The sequence below is a fragment of the Panthera onca genome, chromosome D3, assembly GCF_046562875.1.
Source record: "Panthera onca isolate mPanOnc1 chromosome D3, mPanOnc1 haplotype 2, whole genome shotgun sequence".
Classification (NCBI taxonomy): Eukaryota; Metazoa; Chordata; class Mammalia; order Carnivora; family Felidae; genus Panthera; species Panthera onca.
Window position 1 is genome coordinate 952,639 of NC_138350.1, and position 16,381 is coordinate 969,019.

General features: G+C 56.5%; 1 protein-coding gene across 13 annotated transcripts in view; it reads right to left on the reverse strand.

The window, feature by feature from the left end:
- Positions 1-16,381, reverse strand: part of EP400 (E1A binding protein p400) — a 97,486-nt gene that overhangs the window by 61,765 nt on the left and 19,340 nt on the right. For 10 of the 13 annotated variants that reach the window (XM_078435964.2, XM_078435971.2, XM_078435969.2 and 7 more), the window contains 8 exons: positions 9,273-9,363; positions 7,622-7,729; positions 6,774-7,156; positions 4,538-4,828; positions 3,422-3,607; positions 1,380-1,520; positions 882-960; positions 130-179 (listed from right to left, as the gene is read on the reverse strand). In XM_078435964.2, the coding sequence (XP_078292090.2) occupies positions 130-179; positions 882-960; positions 1,380-1,520; positions 3,422-3,607; positions 4,538-4,828; positions 6,774-7,156; positions 7,622-7,729; positions 9,273-9,363 (1,329 nt within the window). The remainder of the gene's footprint in view (positions 1-129; positions 180-881; positions 961-1,379; positions 1,521-3,421; positions 3,608-4,537; positions 4,829-6,773; positions 7,157-7,621; positions 7,730-9,272; positions 9,364-16,381) is intronic. The other 3 variants (XM_078435972.2, XM_078435970.2, XM_078435966.2) reach the window with 1 other exon arrangement.

A 16,381-nucleotide genomic window follows, 5' to 3' on the forward strand; every position in this document is an offset into this window, starting at 1 on the left:
ACTCTGAACAGAAGGGCACACTACAGAGGCGTCCACGTTTCTCCAGACAAGAGGAGGAACCCCAGGCACCACGTCTCACGCACACGGCTTCCACACTCTTACCCCGTACAGCAGCCCTCCTCAACTTACCAGGAAAGCTTCTGGCAAGACATCAAGCCCCTTAGGTCTCGACTCTTTTCCTAGAGACAGGGAACATGATTCGCTTTCACTGACACTGCCTGTGCAGGCTGCACCCTGTTGCCACCTCCCCACGGGAGGAATACAGCAGGAATGAGTTCCGCTCCTTTCTTCTGGGAACCAGCCCGCACCCCTGTACCTACAAAGTGCGCTGGCCGCTCTCCGGACGTCTCTGATCTGGAGAGGGACAGGGAGGCTAGGTGGCAAAGCCTGTCTTCTGTGATTTCTACAATCTTAACGGCCGTAGGACTGAGCAGAGGCCACCACTCTGCCTCGACTTCCTCATCAACAGGAGGGCCGTCACGCCGCCCGTGCCACCCCGCCCCCCCAGGGCAGCCGCTTCTGCCAGTGCCCGATGACGGGGCAGCCGCTTCCGAGTGCCGCGGAGACCCCCCAGCAGCCACAGCGGGGCCCCACCGGGGGCGAGTGCCTTGGAGAACTCAGCCCAGTGTCCGGGCCTAGCCCCAGGTGACTGGCTCAGACCCTCAATCTGAGAGCACCCCAAAAGCGGACCAGCCCGGGGGTGCCTCAGAGCGCTGAGCTAAGCCGCAGAGCGGCCACGCAGGCAGACGTGTAGTGTCGGGCCGAGCAGATGCTCAGACCAACGCGCAAGCGCCCTGGGTGCCGCCACGTCGGCCAGCAGCGGGCCGGCGGGGTCCCAGCGCGGCGCCGGGAACGGTGAAGACTTTTACCGAGAGTCCTACCTCTCCTGGGAACCTTCTGCAAACTTAAGGCCTTCTTCCTTCTCTCCTCCAATTCCACTCGCAGTTTCACCTCCACGACCTAGGCGCAAAGAGTGGGACACAGACGGCACTGAGGGGGCTTCTGGAGGTCCCGCCACGGCGTCTGACAGCACGGCCGTCCCAACCTCCCCCCGAGGCACTTGACGACGGAGGTCTCGGCGTAGCGCTGCGGGCGCTCTGCAGCCACCCGCTGCCCGCGACGGGAAGCGAGGCGGAGCCGTCTCCCGGGACAGCGCCCACGCTAACGGACGCGCCGGCAGCGCCGCAGAGCCCCTCGGAGCCCCGCGAAGCACACGGCACCCACAGCGGCAGACGAGGGCCCGTGCGCTCACGCCCACGGCCAACCACGCCGCGGGCTCTCCCCGCCTGGGTCTCTGGGCCACTCGGTCAGGCGTGCTCGGGAGGCACAGTCGGTGCTGTTAGGTTTAACTTAAATTTCGTTTAAATTTCAGGATTCACCTGTTCAATATTTGACCAAAAGCACTCTATTTCCCTGGCAGTCGAGGCAGCAATTCGTCTCAATCGGTTCTGCTCCTCCTTCCTTCCCCTTTCCTCACGAAGCTGCTTCTCCTCGTGATGGCGCAGCACGGTCCTGACGAGCTAGCAAACGAAAGGTCGAGAGCCTGGAGTCACGCCCCAGGAGGCGCGTCCGCACAGCGCAGGAACTTCTCAGCTGGGAGCTCACACATTCCGTCTGATCTGAGGGCGCGGGGGACACGCGGCGCCAGCAAAAACCCCGCCGACACCCCGCCTGACTGTCCACGAAGTGCCGTTTGCGAACCACGCTTATTCTTCTCCAGAAAGAACGCCAAATTGTGTTACAGCCTTCTTTCTTCATCTGACATGCGATTCACACCTGCCCACCAAACGTGGAGTAACGTTTGTAACAAAAGCATCCCTTCCGCTGCCCAAGTGCAGCAACATACGCTTATTTATTTTAAACGTTTAGTCATTTGAGAGAGGGGAGAAAGCTGTCAGCACAGAGTCCAACGTGGGGCTCGATCCCACAAACCTTGAGATCATGACCTGAGCCCCAATTAAGAGTCGGATGCTTAACCGACTGAGCCACCCAGGCGCCCCGGCAAGATGTATTTAATTGCAAGGCACGAAACATGCTGGGGGGAGGTGATTCATATTTTTCGAGGCTTTTGCTTTAAATCCCAAACTGCTTTCTAGAACAAATGCTCTTACATCATCCCAGCGGTCCTCGAAAAAGGTGCTGAGAGGGACGCCTGGGTGGCTCAGTGGGTTGGGCACCCACCTCTCGACTCCAGCCCAGGTCACGATCTCACGGTTGGTGGGATCGAGCCCGTCAGGCTCTGTGCTGACAGCGTGAAGCCTGCTTGGGATTCTCCCTCTCCCCCTCTCCTGCTTGCCACGTGGGCTCACTCACACGCGGGCGCACTCTCGCCTGCACTCTCTCCCTCTCTCTCGAAACGAACAAACGTTAAACGAAGTACAGGTGCCGATAAGGAACCTGAAACAGACACACTACGAGCCAGAGCACGCCCGGCTGTGGGACCCCAAGCTGGGGGCCAGCTGGACACTGCAGATGGCCACCCACACACAGACTCCTCGGGGCGACATCCTGGTCCGATCACACCCTCGGCACGGGGCCGTGTGAGAGGGGCAGCACGTGGCCGCAGCGCAGGGTTCGGTGGCTTGCCACCTGCCCCACCCACCCGGTGCCCACACGCTCAGGCCCACCCTCCTCTGTGAGATGTGCCCAAGGAGCAGTCAGGTTTCTCTGAAATTCCATTAACGGGACTCAAGACCTTTTATGCTCACGTCCCACTGCTTCCAAAGCTCTCGGGTTCCCTCTACCAAACCTACGTGGGGACCGCAGAGGGGACGGAGGTGGACGGCAGGGCACACAGGACCGCCCCCCAGGCCTGAGGGCGCGGGAAGAAGGAAAGAGTTGGCCCTGAGGGACAGACGGTGATGCAGCAGCGTGAGAGCAGGGCCCGGTGCCACTTACGCGTGAGCAAGGACACAGCTGCCTCGTATGCGGAGACCTAACATTTCTGGTCCCTGTCCACACTCCCAGTACCGGCACTGCCTTCTACTGGCGGCGCCCCAGGACGGGGCGCCTGCTCCGGAACCGGTGAGGAAGAGACCCGCCCTCCGCCAGAACCGGGAGGGGGACACCAGACCACAAGACCAGGCAGGGCCGGGACCCAAGCTGCCCACCGACTGACCAGCCTCTGCCCGCTCCCGACCCTGAGCCTGCTCGGCGCCCACCCCGCCTCACCCCGGGCATCCTCGCTCCAAGGGCCGGGACAGACTGGCCACAAAGGGAACCTACATCCCGTTCCGCGAATCCCAGAGCCACGGGAGACCGCGCTGGCCCCTCGGGAAGAAGCCACAGGGCAGTCGCTTTCCAGACAACAGCAAAACGCTCCTCACGCGAAGGAGCCGGCCCCCTCCGAGACCCGGTCCAGACCCCACCACGCACGGCGGCGTACTCGAGCTGGGCCACGCAGCCGCTGGGCCTCACCCACCTTCCTGGCCGCGGCCATCTTCCACCTCCTCTCCTGGGCGAAGTCCGTGGCCATCCACTGCATCTCCTCCAGCAGGTAGTCCCAGTGCGACTTGGGGCGCGGGGCCTCCTGCAGCTTGGGCAGTCGCCGGAGGGACCACAGGCCTTCTTTCCTCAAATCTGCGATGCGCTGATGGGTCTGGTTCTCCTGCCGGGAGCGCAGGGGAGGGGGCGTCCGGCACACGATCAGAAGCGAACTCCGCTAATCCTGACCCCGCGTCCACGAAGCCTCAGCAAGAAAGACCAGACTGGACACGAGGGTCGAAGGCTCCCGCCCCGTCCCAGAATCAAGGACACAAGGCACAGGCCGACGCTCGTGTCAGAGCGCTTACGAGGGACACGACACACGTCTGGCCCTGGCTCCAAAACCACCGGGGAGGGGAGAAACCGATCGCCCAAGACTGGCCACACAGGGCCACAGGGTTGACAGAGGACAGCCGGCAGCACCGGGGCGGCGGCATCCTGCCAACTCTGACGGGTTAGATTCCCCTGACGAAGTGTAACGACACCACCGCTTAGTCACCCCACAAATGGCAAGTGCTAACTAGGTGCTGGGCCACGGCCACGCCGGCCTGGGCAGCCCTCCTGACCCTCACCCGCAGCCCACGGCGAGCACAGGCTGTGATGTCGGCACAGAACGGACCTTCTCTCCCGAGCCGACCTCCACGAGGGGCGCCTGGGCGGCTCAGTCGGTTGGGCGTCCGACTTCGGCTCAGGTCACGATCTCACGGTTCGTGGGTTCGAGCCCCGCGTCAGGCTCTGTGCTGACCGCTTGGAGCCCGGAGTCTGCTTCGGATTCTGGGTCCTCCTCTCTTTCTGCCCTCCCCCCACCCCCCAACCCCCTTGCTCACACTCTGTCTCTCCCAGAAATAAACATTAAAGAAAGTTTTTTAAAAATGCAAAAAAAGACAACCTGCTTGTAACCTTGGTCTCTAAGCGACCACAAACTACGTTCGACCGTCCTCACTACCAAGCGCTCAGTTTCAAACTACTGCACCCTTAGAAATTAAGATCAAATGCGCCTCACAAATTGGAACACATTTCACAACCTTCTTGAGATGGTTTTAAGCGCACTTACCAGTGCTATCTGTTCTGCCAGCTTATCCTGAGAGCTGTCCTGGGGCGGGGCGGCGTTCTGAGCTGGGCTCTGCGGTTTCGGGGGTGCTGACACGGCTGCCCCTGGGGACCGGGAGGTGACTGGAGACAGTGACTTGCTGGCTGCCGAGGAGGGTCTGTTCCCTGTGGAGGCCCGTGCTGGCGATGGGCCAGAGCCGCTGGCGGGAGCGAGGGACGAGGTAGAAGAGGCAGCTGGTGGGGGCCGCTGACAAGGCTGGGCGGGGTCCACGGGTGGTCTTGTGGACGCCACCGCCTGGCGGGCAGAAAACAGGCCGGAAGTGAAGAGGAGACTTGAGCCCTGCTCGTGCGCCCACATCGGCGAGCGCGCCGGAGCCCCTCCTGCGGCAGTGTGAACGAGGCCCACACGTGTGCGCACACACACACGTGCACACACACACACACGCGCAGCACGTCACAGATGGGCTTTCACGCGCTGGCTATCCCACGGGAGCTTCTTTTGCTTTTTACCTTTTCTAGCACTTTCTCCTGTTTTATGGGGTTTTTTTAGAATTAATTGTATAAGATTCTTCTAAACTAAAAACTACCCAGTGGTCACCTTGCACCCTTTCTCTGGAAAGCAAATACAAATCCCCTGTGCCCGTCATGGCAGGCAGGCCGTCGGGTGAGACACCCTCTCCGTACGTCAAAGCGTGTGCAACCAGAGGGCCCACCTCCCGGACTGAAGACAAAGCCCAGTTCACGCGGGAATTCCGTGGGGGCGCCGGGAGCAGGGCGGGCAAGGCGCCGGCGCAGCCTAAGAGGGCCGAGCGCCGACGGCTGCCAACGCGCCACATTTACAAGCTGGAACCCGGGAAGACACAGACCGCAACACCGCACCCAAGCAGGCGCGGGCCTCCAGCGTCCTCCCGCCGCCGGCCGCACCGTGTGGAGAGAAGGCGCTGGAGGTCCGGGCACGGCCCTCACATGCGTGCTCGGGGGCCACTCAGCATCCACGGCGGGGGAAAGAGGCTGCAGCACAAACCGTGCAGCCCACAGGCCTGACGCGTTCTCCCGCCTGCCGTTTGGGCCCTCACAGGGAAGGTCCGTCAGCCTCTAGCCAGGGCACAAGGGACAGATTTCCGTGGGGTCCGTAAGGAGCTGATCCTTTCATCGACAAGGGCGGGTCGCGGAATCCAGGCGAAACCTCAGCATGCGGCTCAGAGAGACCAAGTGTTCCAAACCCGGAGGCTGGCCTGCACAAAGCTCCGAGGGAAGCGGTGGCCCGGGGAGGCTCGGCTGCCCAGGCGGCAGCGCCCTCCTCCACCAGGCGCGTGCAGCCGTGACGCGGGCCCACACGAGAGGCCCCGCACGCGGTCGGGGTGCAGACCGCAGCTCCTCCGGCCGCAGGCTGCGGGATCTCGCCCAGGTACACGGCCCCTCGGGCCTTCTTATGGCAAAACAGGGACAAGAAAGATCCTACGGCAAAGGGCTGCCCGGCAGACGAAAGAAAGGAGAGCTGACGAAGGCTCCGCACGGCACGTGGCGGCAGGCCCGCGGCGAGCACAAAGCAGCCGTGACTGCTGTCGCTCCGTTTCCACACAAGCTCAAGCCTCACCATCAACCTCGAGCGGCCACGAAGCATTTGAGTCGAAAGCCACCAAGGAAACCCCCTTGTTCGTAAGGGAAATGGTCAGAGGGAGGGGAAGCCTTCCCAGGGGGCTCCATCATACACGCTAAGACAGCTCCCTGAGAACACCACCGGCCACCCCGCAGTGCTCCCCGCAGTGCTCCCAGTGGTTCACGCTCACTTTCAGGGACCCGCCGCCCCTCGGGCACGGTGAGCGGTTCACCACACGCTTTTCAGAAACAGCAACCCGCAGGGGAGGAGGAGCACGATGGATACAAACACAGGTTCACGGAGCGCAGAGCACCGCAGAGGGCCCGGCAGCAGGCCCGGCCGGCGCTCCCACGGCACCCTTCCCACACCACTGGCCACGTCAGCCGGGACGACGGCCACGCGGCCCTCTGAGCTCCCACTAAACCGCAACCAGCAACCAAAGCTGTTCTGTCCTCTGGTGTTTCAACGACCTGACTGTGGTTCCAGAGCCGGGTAAGACGACGCTGAGCGGGGGACTGGCTCCGAGCGGGACGGCGAGCCACGGGCAGACCCCGCGATGGCGGTGTGGCACATGCCCCACCCAGAGCATGCTTAGCTTCTGCTCCTGTTCTAACCGACAGGACAGGTGCCCACCAAGTACCTGCGGCTGGGAGAGCGGGGCGGCCTGCATCTGAGCCTTCCCAGGCATCGGGGCGTGCGGGGCCTGCGGCACGGGCTGCGGCGGCGGGGCGGGCAGCTGGCCGGGCGGGGGCGCGGGCACAGGGACGCTCGGCGGCTGGGCCTTGGCCGGGACTTGGAGCTGCGCGTGGGGCTCCACCGCCTGTGGCTGCTGAGCAAACTGCAGCGCCGGCGGGAGGGGCGCGGCGGGGAGGCCGGCCGGGGGCAGCCTGCCAGGGAGCTGCGGCGGCGGGGTGTGCAGGCTGGCGGCGTTCTGCACCGGAGGCCCCGTGGTCGGGTCGTACTGCTGCTGGCTCTGCTTCTGTCCGGCGAGCTGAGCGGCCTGAGGGGCAGGAGGCATCCCTCCTGCAAGACAGGAGAAGTCCCGGCAGCGCTGACTTTGGAGTCCCGAGCAACCCGCTGCTCGTCACGGACCCGCGCCTCAGCCATCACACACTCCCGACGGGGAATCCGACCGGTGGCAACTTGGCCCCGTAAACCCAATGGCAGGAGTGAGCCCGCGAGAGAGGAAAGACGGGCGCTCGACCTTCGCAAGCTAGCATCAGGCGGAACAGAACGGTCACCGGGGTCCCTACTGCAGCAGCGATCAAGGAGTGCGCAGGTGTCTGGGGCCCGAGGACGAGGAGACGGCAGCTCCAGGGCCGGGAGCACCCTCCCTGCGCGGACCGGCGCTCAGAGCAGTGGCCGGGCCCCAGGAACCACTTGCCCGTGTGCCATGACCGCGCGCATCCCGGCCCGAAGCTGGGCCACAAGACCCCTCTCTGCACACGCTTTTTCTGAGCCAGGAGATCTCCCGGCGCCGGGCCTTACCTTGAGCTGTCGGCATTAGCTGCTGAAGAGGAACGCCTGCATTCGCCCCCGGGTGCTGGAAAACTGCCCCCTGGTGGCCCACTTCAAGCCGAGGCCTCTTAGACTGCTCTAGAATAATTTTCAGAAAAGGTGCAATTTGATATAAAAATAAAACCGTGCAAGTAGTAGAAAAACCACATGTAAGTGTTTTTATAATCTTTGAACAGGGAGGCCCTCCTCTATGTGACTCAAAGTCCAGAAGCCAGAAGAGGTACGGTCGATAAATAGAATTTCTTTTCATTAAAACTCTGCAAGTATTAGAAGCAGTCTCACACAAGAGTGAACGAAGGGGGAGTGACATCCTTGGAGACTGAGGGTTCTGCACACGTGCGGGCAAAAGGCTGATGTGGCCGCCACGTGGAAAGCTCTTCCAAGTTCGTGGGAAAACTGCCAGCCACCGGACACACAAAACGGCAAAGAGCATGAACAGCTGAGCAGAGGGGGACTCACGAACGGTTAATAAGCATGAAAAGCTACATTGAAGAGATCCACAGAAAAACAAAAGATATTTGCACCCATCGGATTAACAAACACCAAAGGAGTAATCGTACTTCATAAAAAAGCCAAAATGTGGGGCGCCTGGGGGGGATCAGTCGGTTGAGCGTCCGACTTTGGCTCAGGTCATGATCTCACGGTTCGTGGATTTGAGCCCCGCATCCGGCTCTGTGCTGACAGCTCAGAGTGTGGAGCTGCTTCGGATTCTGTGTCTCCCTCTTTCTGTCCCTCCCCTGCTCGTGCTCTGTCTCTCTCAAAAATAAACATTAAAAAAAAATTTTTTAAGTGGTCAAAACGTGAGCATGACAGAAACTGCAGACGGACCTGAAAAAGGCCGAGCCTGCCGTGGGGCCGTGTGTACCCCCAACACACTCTCAGGGAGTAATTCCCTTTCTGGGAGTTTCCTCCTCAGACACAGTGACGGACACGTCGAAAACAATCTGGGACTAGATGTCCGACTGTGCTCACCGTAAAAGAACAAAGGTGGTAACGAGAGGGAGCGCCAGCAAAGGTCTGAGGAGGAAAGGACCCGCCGTGCACCCGAGGGCGAGAGCCGGCAGGGAGAGCGCGGTCCCTGGCAGGACAGGACGGCCCAGGAAGCGACGGCCCTGTCGTCAGCTGTCACAGAGAGCGCGCCTCCACGTCCTCAGGTGCGTGCACGCGGGGACGCCGCCGGCAGGTGGCCGGGGTGCGGGACGTACCGCCACAGCAGAGGCAGACTTGAGTCACGCCTTCCGCGACTGCCCGACTTTTTCACGTAAAATGTGGGCTCTTGTAACTGGAAGAAAAACTTCCGTATGAAAAAATGAGTAACGACTCAAAAAATAAGACGGCTTTACCCGCAGTCCTTTAAAGGACTCAGAGCCTGCCAGGGCACAGAGAACCAAAACGGACACGCCCGATCCAACGGGCACACCTCCGCCCCCAGCGCGCACACACAGCCACATGAGTGTTCTCTTCAGCTGATCGTCGTCAAAACAACAAAATTACCTTCAAAGTACAAAGAAACGAACCCAAGCCACGTGCGTCGGCGTTCACGCGGCCGTCACGCTGCACCTCCCACGGCAGGAAGCTAACGGGTCCCTGAGGCCGCGCAGGCCCGGGCTCCGGGACGTACCTGCTGGGGGCCCCGCCTGCTGCCTCTTAAAGGGGTCCGCTTCGCCCACACTTCCGGCCCCTGCCACAAGGGCCCCCGCGAGAGCTTGCTGCTGAAAAAGAAAATGAAAACATGAGATTCTGATCACGCAGGTGCCTCAGAGAACAGGCATAAACCGAACTATCGTGATTATTCCACACTGGCCTCACTAGTCTCTGCCGACACATCATCTGCCCGCTGCGTGTGACGTAGATTTATATGTAACAAGTAGCTTCAAGCTCTAACTTACCTCTGGAGGGACAAAAAGGACTTGTGACAGATCTTATTCTGGTTTTAACGGAGTTTCCTATCAATGCAGGGCCACACTCCCCCAGAGACGAGCGGGCTTTGCACCAACAGCGACAGCAGAGGACCCGCCAGTGTCGGGAAACACCAGTCCTAAATGCGACAGCTCGGCCTCCCTGTCCATCACACTGCCTGCCATCACTCACCCCCCACCAAAAAACAAAAGCTGAATAACAAAAAGGAAGGTTGCGATTTTCTTCCGCCTGGAAGATGACCCTAAAACCCTCCTCGACAGACAACCATCCGATAAACCTGGGTCCTCACACGGCATTTTTGCAAGTTAGCGCCCCGCTTGATACTCATCTGTCCTACACCGTAGGGCTGGCTGATTTAAGATGTTCAAATGAAAACCTACTGGCCAAGCAAGACAGGCACCAGGCAAGTCTGGGCGCCCACGCCATTCACATCTCTCCACCAACCTAAATGCTAAATGCTAAGGACGATGTTCACCAATCACCAGTTGCTAATTTTTTTTTTTAACAATTCAACTCTGTCCACTCTACTTAGCCAACCATTTTAAAGGCCAAGTTACACATGCCCTGAACAAGGCATGGGCCCCATGATGGCCCGCGGGGGCTGTGGGGCCTGCTGTCCCAGGGTGGGCCCCACGCTGCCCGCACCAGCCAGCCCCAGCAGGGCATGGCCTCCTGTGGGGAAAGGTGCAGTGGCTGACCCAGTGGGACAGTAGCACCCCCATTTGCATTCAGTGAAGATGTGGGAGGGAAGGAAGGAAGGAAAGGAGAAGAAAGAAAAGAATGATTTGAAAAACACACGATATGTGAACAGTGGCTACGTCTGGGGACAGGATTACAGGCAATTTGTACTTTGTGTGTGTGCATGTGTGTGTACTTTTCTAAATGTTCCAAACGTTCTACAATGAACATATACTACCTTTGTAATAAAAAAATGCTGTTGTTGTTGTTGTTAAATAAAAGAAACCGATAGAGGGTTGTGTCTCCAGTAACGGCCAAGTGCTTCCTACTGGACTACACATACTCCCGACAGACATAAACCTGGAGGATAGGACCGGACGCCTGCAAGCGGGGAAGCGAACCAGGAGGTCTGCGGCAGGAGGGCAGGCCCCAGTGTGTGCCGTACAGAGCAGCTCAGAACCAGACACACAGAGACTCAATGGCTTGAAGGCCACCAGGACAGAGAGCAGGAGGCCACAGAAGAAGGAAGGAAGGGGGAATCACCCCAGGAGACGGCTGGAGACAGGGAGGCCCCGAGTTCTCTTGCTGATCTCTGGCTTTCTCCTAAGACAACGCCAAAACAAAGACGCCAAGCACAGGCCGACAAAACCACACTGAGATTTCAGGGGCCCTCACTCGGGACACCGGCTTTCACAGTTAAGATTCAAACACGGTAACTATGAAAGCTAAACAGTCAGTGCTCCTCAGAAGACCCTAACAGCATCCCGAGTATCTGTAACCTGTCGTTCGTGACATTCAAAATCACCCAAAAACACAAAGTAACAGGAAAACACGAGCCACACTCAGAATACAGTCCACGGACACAGACCCCGCGTAACGCAAATACTGGAACCAGCAGCAAAGATTCCACAGTGGCTTTAACAAGTATGCACGGAGACATAAAGAAAACATACCGTAACGAAGGACGAGAAAAAATCTCGACCAGAAAAAAGAAACTATTAAGAGAACCAAATGGAGATTCCAGAACTGAAAAACAAAATATCTGGAGTAAGAATTCCCTGGACAGCAGAGTGGGCTGTTCAGCGAACCGAAAGCAGTCCCGAGAGGAGACGAGGGGACCAGACTCTGCGGCCCTGGAAAGGGCCGGGGACCAGGGTGGCACACAACAAGAACCGGACAGAGCCCGGGACACGCGCACGTATGCTACCCGGTCACGTCCTCGAGGCTACACAGCACCCAGAGGGAATGGAAAGTCCTCCAGAAAACGGTGCTGGGAGGCCGCATGTCTACACGAAGAAGCTGGAAAACTGGACGTCACGAAACCAAACCACCCGTGCTCCTCATGGACCCGGGCAGGGAGGGCCAGCCTCTCTCGTCCCGGCTTCCTCACTGCCACCAACTCTTGCTTTCGGAATGACTTCGCTTCCTTTTACGCTGTCTTCACGGGCGTTTTACTGGGAAAGAAGCTGCGGTGTTTAAAATACAAACCTGATTTCAGTTAGCAATCATTTATTAGAACTCTTGAAAACAAAATCAGAAAACAGAGAAAAGAGATGGTCTCTGCTGGAACTGAATTCTGAGTCCCCATTTTAAGAGAAAACATCAGAACGAACAGCGGTCATTGCAGCTGGCAGTCCCCGGGGGGGAAACTTCTACGCAATTTCACCAACCGACCAACCAACCAACCAACCATAAACTAAGTCAGAATGGGGTGAGGACTCGGGAGTGGGGAGGGCCGTGGACGAGACGGCTCCCGCTCTCTCAGCCCAAGGCTCCACGGGCGGCCTCCCCGGGCTCACCCGTGGCCCAGGGAAACCGAGGACGTCACAGACAGGACAAGCACTCGTGCTTTCTAACGGCATGTCTGTGGCAGCACGCTAAGCTGCCAACCTCTGCACAGTCTATACCTACACGCTTGTGACGATACACATAAAGATATGGACACACACGGAAGAATCAAGAGCATCTGTAGGGTAAGGTTACGGGACTGTAATTATTCATTTTCTCTAACGCCGTCATCACTGAAAAATAATCTCCAATTAGGAGGCTTTAAAAAAATCTAAATAATGAGACAGTATTCTCTTGTAAACAACTGCGCTCTAATAGAATTACGCCTCAAGTTCTTCTAGAAGCGAACGAATACACAAACTGAGAACTCTGTATTTGTTTGGAGAGTTTAACTGGCAACCGATCAGGTTATTATAAAAATCCTCAAACTGGGCGCAAATAATGAAAGTCATCCTGAGACTCCGTCTTAAACCCTTCTCAGAATGCTTAACTGTCCCGGCCGGGCCAAGTAACGCCGGGCCGCTGCGTGTCCACTGTCGGCGGAAAACCAAGTGATGGCACACGGCAAGCAGCACAGACAGACTTTCCTGATTCACTGATGCTGCGCCTGAGAGTTTTTTCCAAACGGCAAAGGTAGAACCTACACTTAGAAAACCGGTTTAGTGAATTACAGTTCCTCCAAATGATGGCATGTTCGGAGCTGCCAAAATGAGAACAATTGAAAGTAAATAAAACATGAGAGTTGGTTGAAAGAGAGTAAATACACCGCGTCAACTGACGTATATCATACAACACCTTAGTGTCAGAAGGACGGAATTATGGGCAATTATTCACTTCCTAACAGAAAAATCACTGAGAGCTACTACTTACAAGGGTTCTTCTCGTGAACACGTGTGCGCGCATACACGCGCGTGTACACATTACTGCGCACGGGACACCTCTTACCCATAGCGCTGCCTCGGCATTTTTCTGGAAGCAAATTAATACATATGCAACACAGAAAATTCTGAATTTATTTCTAGCGTTTCATTGGTTGATACAGATCAGACAACATAAAAACTCTACGACTTACTGGCTGTAAATAATAAAACTCAAACTGAGATGTTTTTTCCGAAGAAAACAAGGGACGTGTTTTCATTTCAACTCTTTTCCCACACACTCCATTCTCCTGTTTCCTGAGGCACGCAGTCATATTTGCCTCAGAGACCTGTAATTCAGACTGGAGACTCCCTGGTCTTCCTCTCGTAGTCTCTTAAATATTTGATTACAAAATATATCACGCACACAAAAAAATATCCCAAAACGCATATGTGACCTTAAAGGCATAGTAAAATCGATGAGAATTTAAATAGTGGGATATGGCTGTTCACTGAACACTGTTCAACTTTTCTGTTTGAAGTTCTTCATAATAAAACGTGGAGAAGGGAAAGGAGAAAAATGAACACACGCAGTTGGAAAGAGTAGTAACGGCAACCTCCCGTGGGCTGTTCACGAGGCTCAGACTGCCGCTCCTGCCCCTGCCCCCTGCCCCGCCCGGGGACTCGCCACCTGAGCCGAGTGTGCACGAGTGTGCACCTCCCGGGACGCCGTCAGCTCAGACTCCCCCCACAAGGTACTCCTTGGGCTCTGCTTCCTAGAGAACCTCCCGTAAGCCCTTCCGCTCCATAAGGTGCGGCTGAGCCCCACACACACCCACGGGCGTCGGGACCACGGCCGCCCCCCTCCCCACCGGTGGCTCTCGTCAGCACTCCTCTGTATGAACGTGAACGATCCACGGATCCGGGCTCCTGCTGGGGGTCGTCCGGTTCTTTCCAGGCGGGGGCGATTAGGACCAGCGCTGCGGGGAACGCTACCGTAGCCGGTCTCCGGTATAGACGCTTGAGAACTCCTCACGGCACGCTGACGGGACAAAGGGTCTGCCCGTGTCCACCTTTTCAGGTCACGCAAAATGTTCCCACACACCTCCATGCTACATTCCCGCCAAAAGTAGATGAGAATCCCACTGACCTACGTCAACAGATTCTGTCCAGTTTCACTTCTGGAAACCTAGTGAGTGTGGTGGCGGATGACAGTGGCTTAATCATCTGTGTCACTGTGGAGACCGCACCTGTTTCTCGTAAGCTGACGGGCACTCCTTGCCTTCCCATCCCCCCGTCCTCAGGCAAACATTTATCAACCCGTCTATAAACACGATAATGCGTTCCATTCTGCTAAGCATGAACGGAAAGACGCACTGCTGATAGAAGTTCCCACGATCTCAAACGTAAAGAATTTAACTTCGATCGTGCCGGACTCGTTACGAGAAGCACCTACGCGTCTGAGGGCCAAATTACTATTCCCCACCAGAGGGAACCGGAACCATGCAGAAACGAAGTCTGGGCTGGGTCGAGGAATACACAGGATGAACCTTAAACGCTCTGTGCTGGCAAGGAAGGAGGGGCTCAGAGAGTGACGCAAACACATCAATGGCGCCCGAGGGCCAGCTCGAAGGTCTCCACATCACCTGCCATTTGACCATCAAAACACACAGCAATAGAAGACGGGGAGGGGAACGGGCAGCGGACGACGGCGGAGGCACGAGGAGGCCCAGCGGAGGGGGGCAACGCGGGCACTTGACAAAGCCCACAAACCCTAACGCTCAGGATCTGCGCACGTCCTTCCAACAGATTACACCTCGATGTGACGGAACTCACCACCCTCGCGGGCCAAAGAAGAAAGATCACATGATCACACGAACAGATGCACAAAGAGCATCTGACAAAATTCAACAGCCATTCGCGATCAATACTAGACATAAAGAACCCTCCACCCGGTGAAGGACGTCTATAAACTCCGCAGGCAAATATCAGGCCCACCGGTGAGAAACGAAATGCTTTCCCCCAAACATCGGGAGGAAGGTGAGAATGTCTACTCTTACTACTCCATTTAAGAGCATATTTGGAAGCCCTTGCCGGGTCAATAAGGCAAAACAAACAAAAATAAATAAAGGGCATATAGACAGGGAAAAAAGAAATCTTGCCTCCTTTGCAGACACAATTCTCTATGTAGAAAATCCCATGGAATCTACAGAAAAGCTCCTAAAACTAATAAAAGAGTTCAGCGAGGTTGTGGAACATAGGTTCAAATAAATCACCTGTATTCTTATACACTTGCAAGGAACATCTCAAATTCTTTTTTGGTTGCCATTTACAGTACCGCAGAAAAACCGGACTACTCGGTTACAAATCTAACAAAATAGGTACGGAATCAGCATGCTGAAAAGTACAAAACACAGACAAAAACAAAAAATGACCAAAACAGAGAGACACAGCATATTCCAGACTAGAAGGCTCAATACGGTGGAGACACTACTCCTCCCCAAACTGGTCAAGAGACTCAGTACAACCCCAATCTAAATTCCGTAGACAGCGATAAAGCGGATTCTAAAATTTCTATGAGAATGACCAGACCAATTTTGAAAAAAGCAAGTTGAACCCACACTGGTTTCAAGCCTTCCTACAAAGCTACAGTGGCCGACAACGTGTGCCACTGGCAGAAAGACACACACACGAAGAGAAGACCGAAGAGTCTAGAAAGAGACCCACACAGACAAGAGTCGGCTTGTGTTCGGCCAAGATGCAAAGTCAGCACAAGAGAAGCAGAACAGTGGGTGTACGACACGGTCCGGGCACAACAGGAAATCAACACGCAGAAAAATGAACCTCTGCGTACGTCTGCCTCGTCACCCACAACTTTACTCAGAGGGGACCGTGGACCATACAACTTCCAGGAGAAATCACAGGCGATATCTGTGACCTCAGGCTGAACCAAGAGTTGAGATACGACACCAAAAGCACAATCCATAAGATTAAAAAAACGGTAAAACAGTGCATCGAAATGTAGAACTTCTGCTCTGTGAAAAATAGTGTAAAAGAAGAAAAGCATAAGCCTTAGAATAGGAGAAAAACATGTGCAAATTTGTACCTGACAAGAAACTCACATTCACGATACAAAGAATTCTCAAACGCGACAGCGACACACACGATTCAACTACAACACTCGGCAAAGAAACACCAAGACTTTCCCAAAGAAGATACCCAGCTGGCCAGTTGAGCCCACAAACTGGAACCACTGCACACATGTCAGCACGACCAGAGAGGACATACGGGGCCCAGCGGCCACGGGGGGTGGCAGGAACGCGGCACGGAACAGCCCCCCCCCCCCCCCCAACCCGGGCGACTTTGGCAGCTTCTCCTGAGATCGAACCCACACTCAGCAACACCCCGCAGTCCTCCTTTGAGGTTGTGTCGTACCCACAGGACACAAAGGCCTAGGTTCGCACACACACAAGGCTGGATACGAACA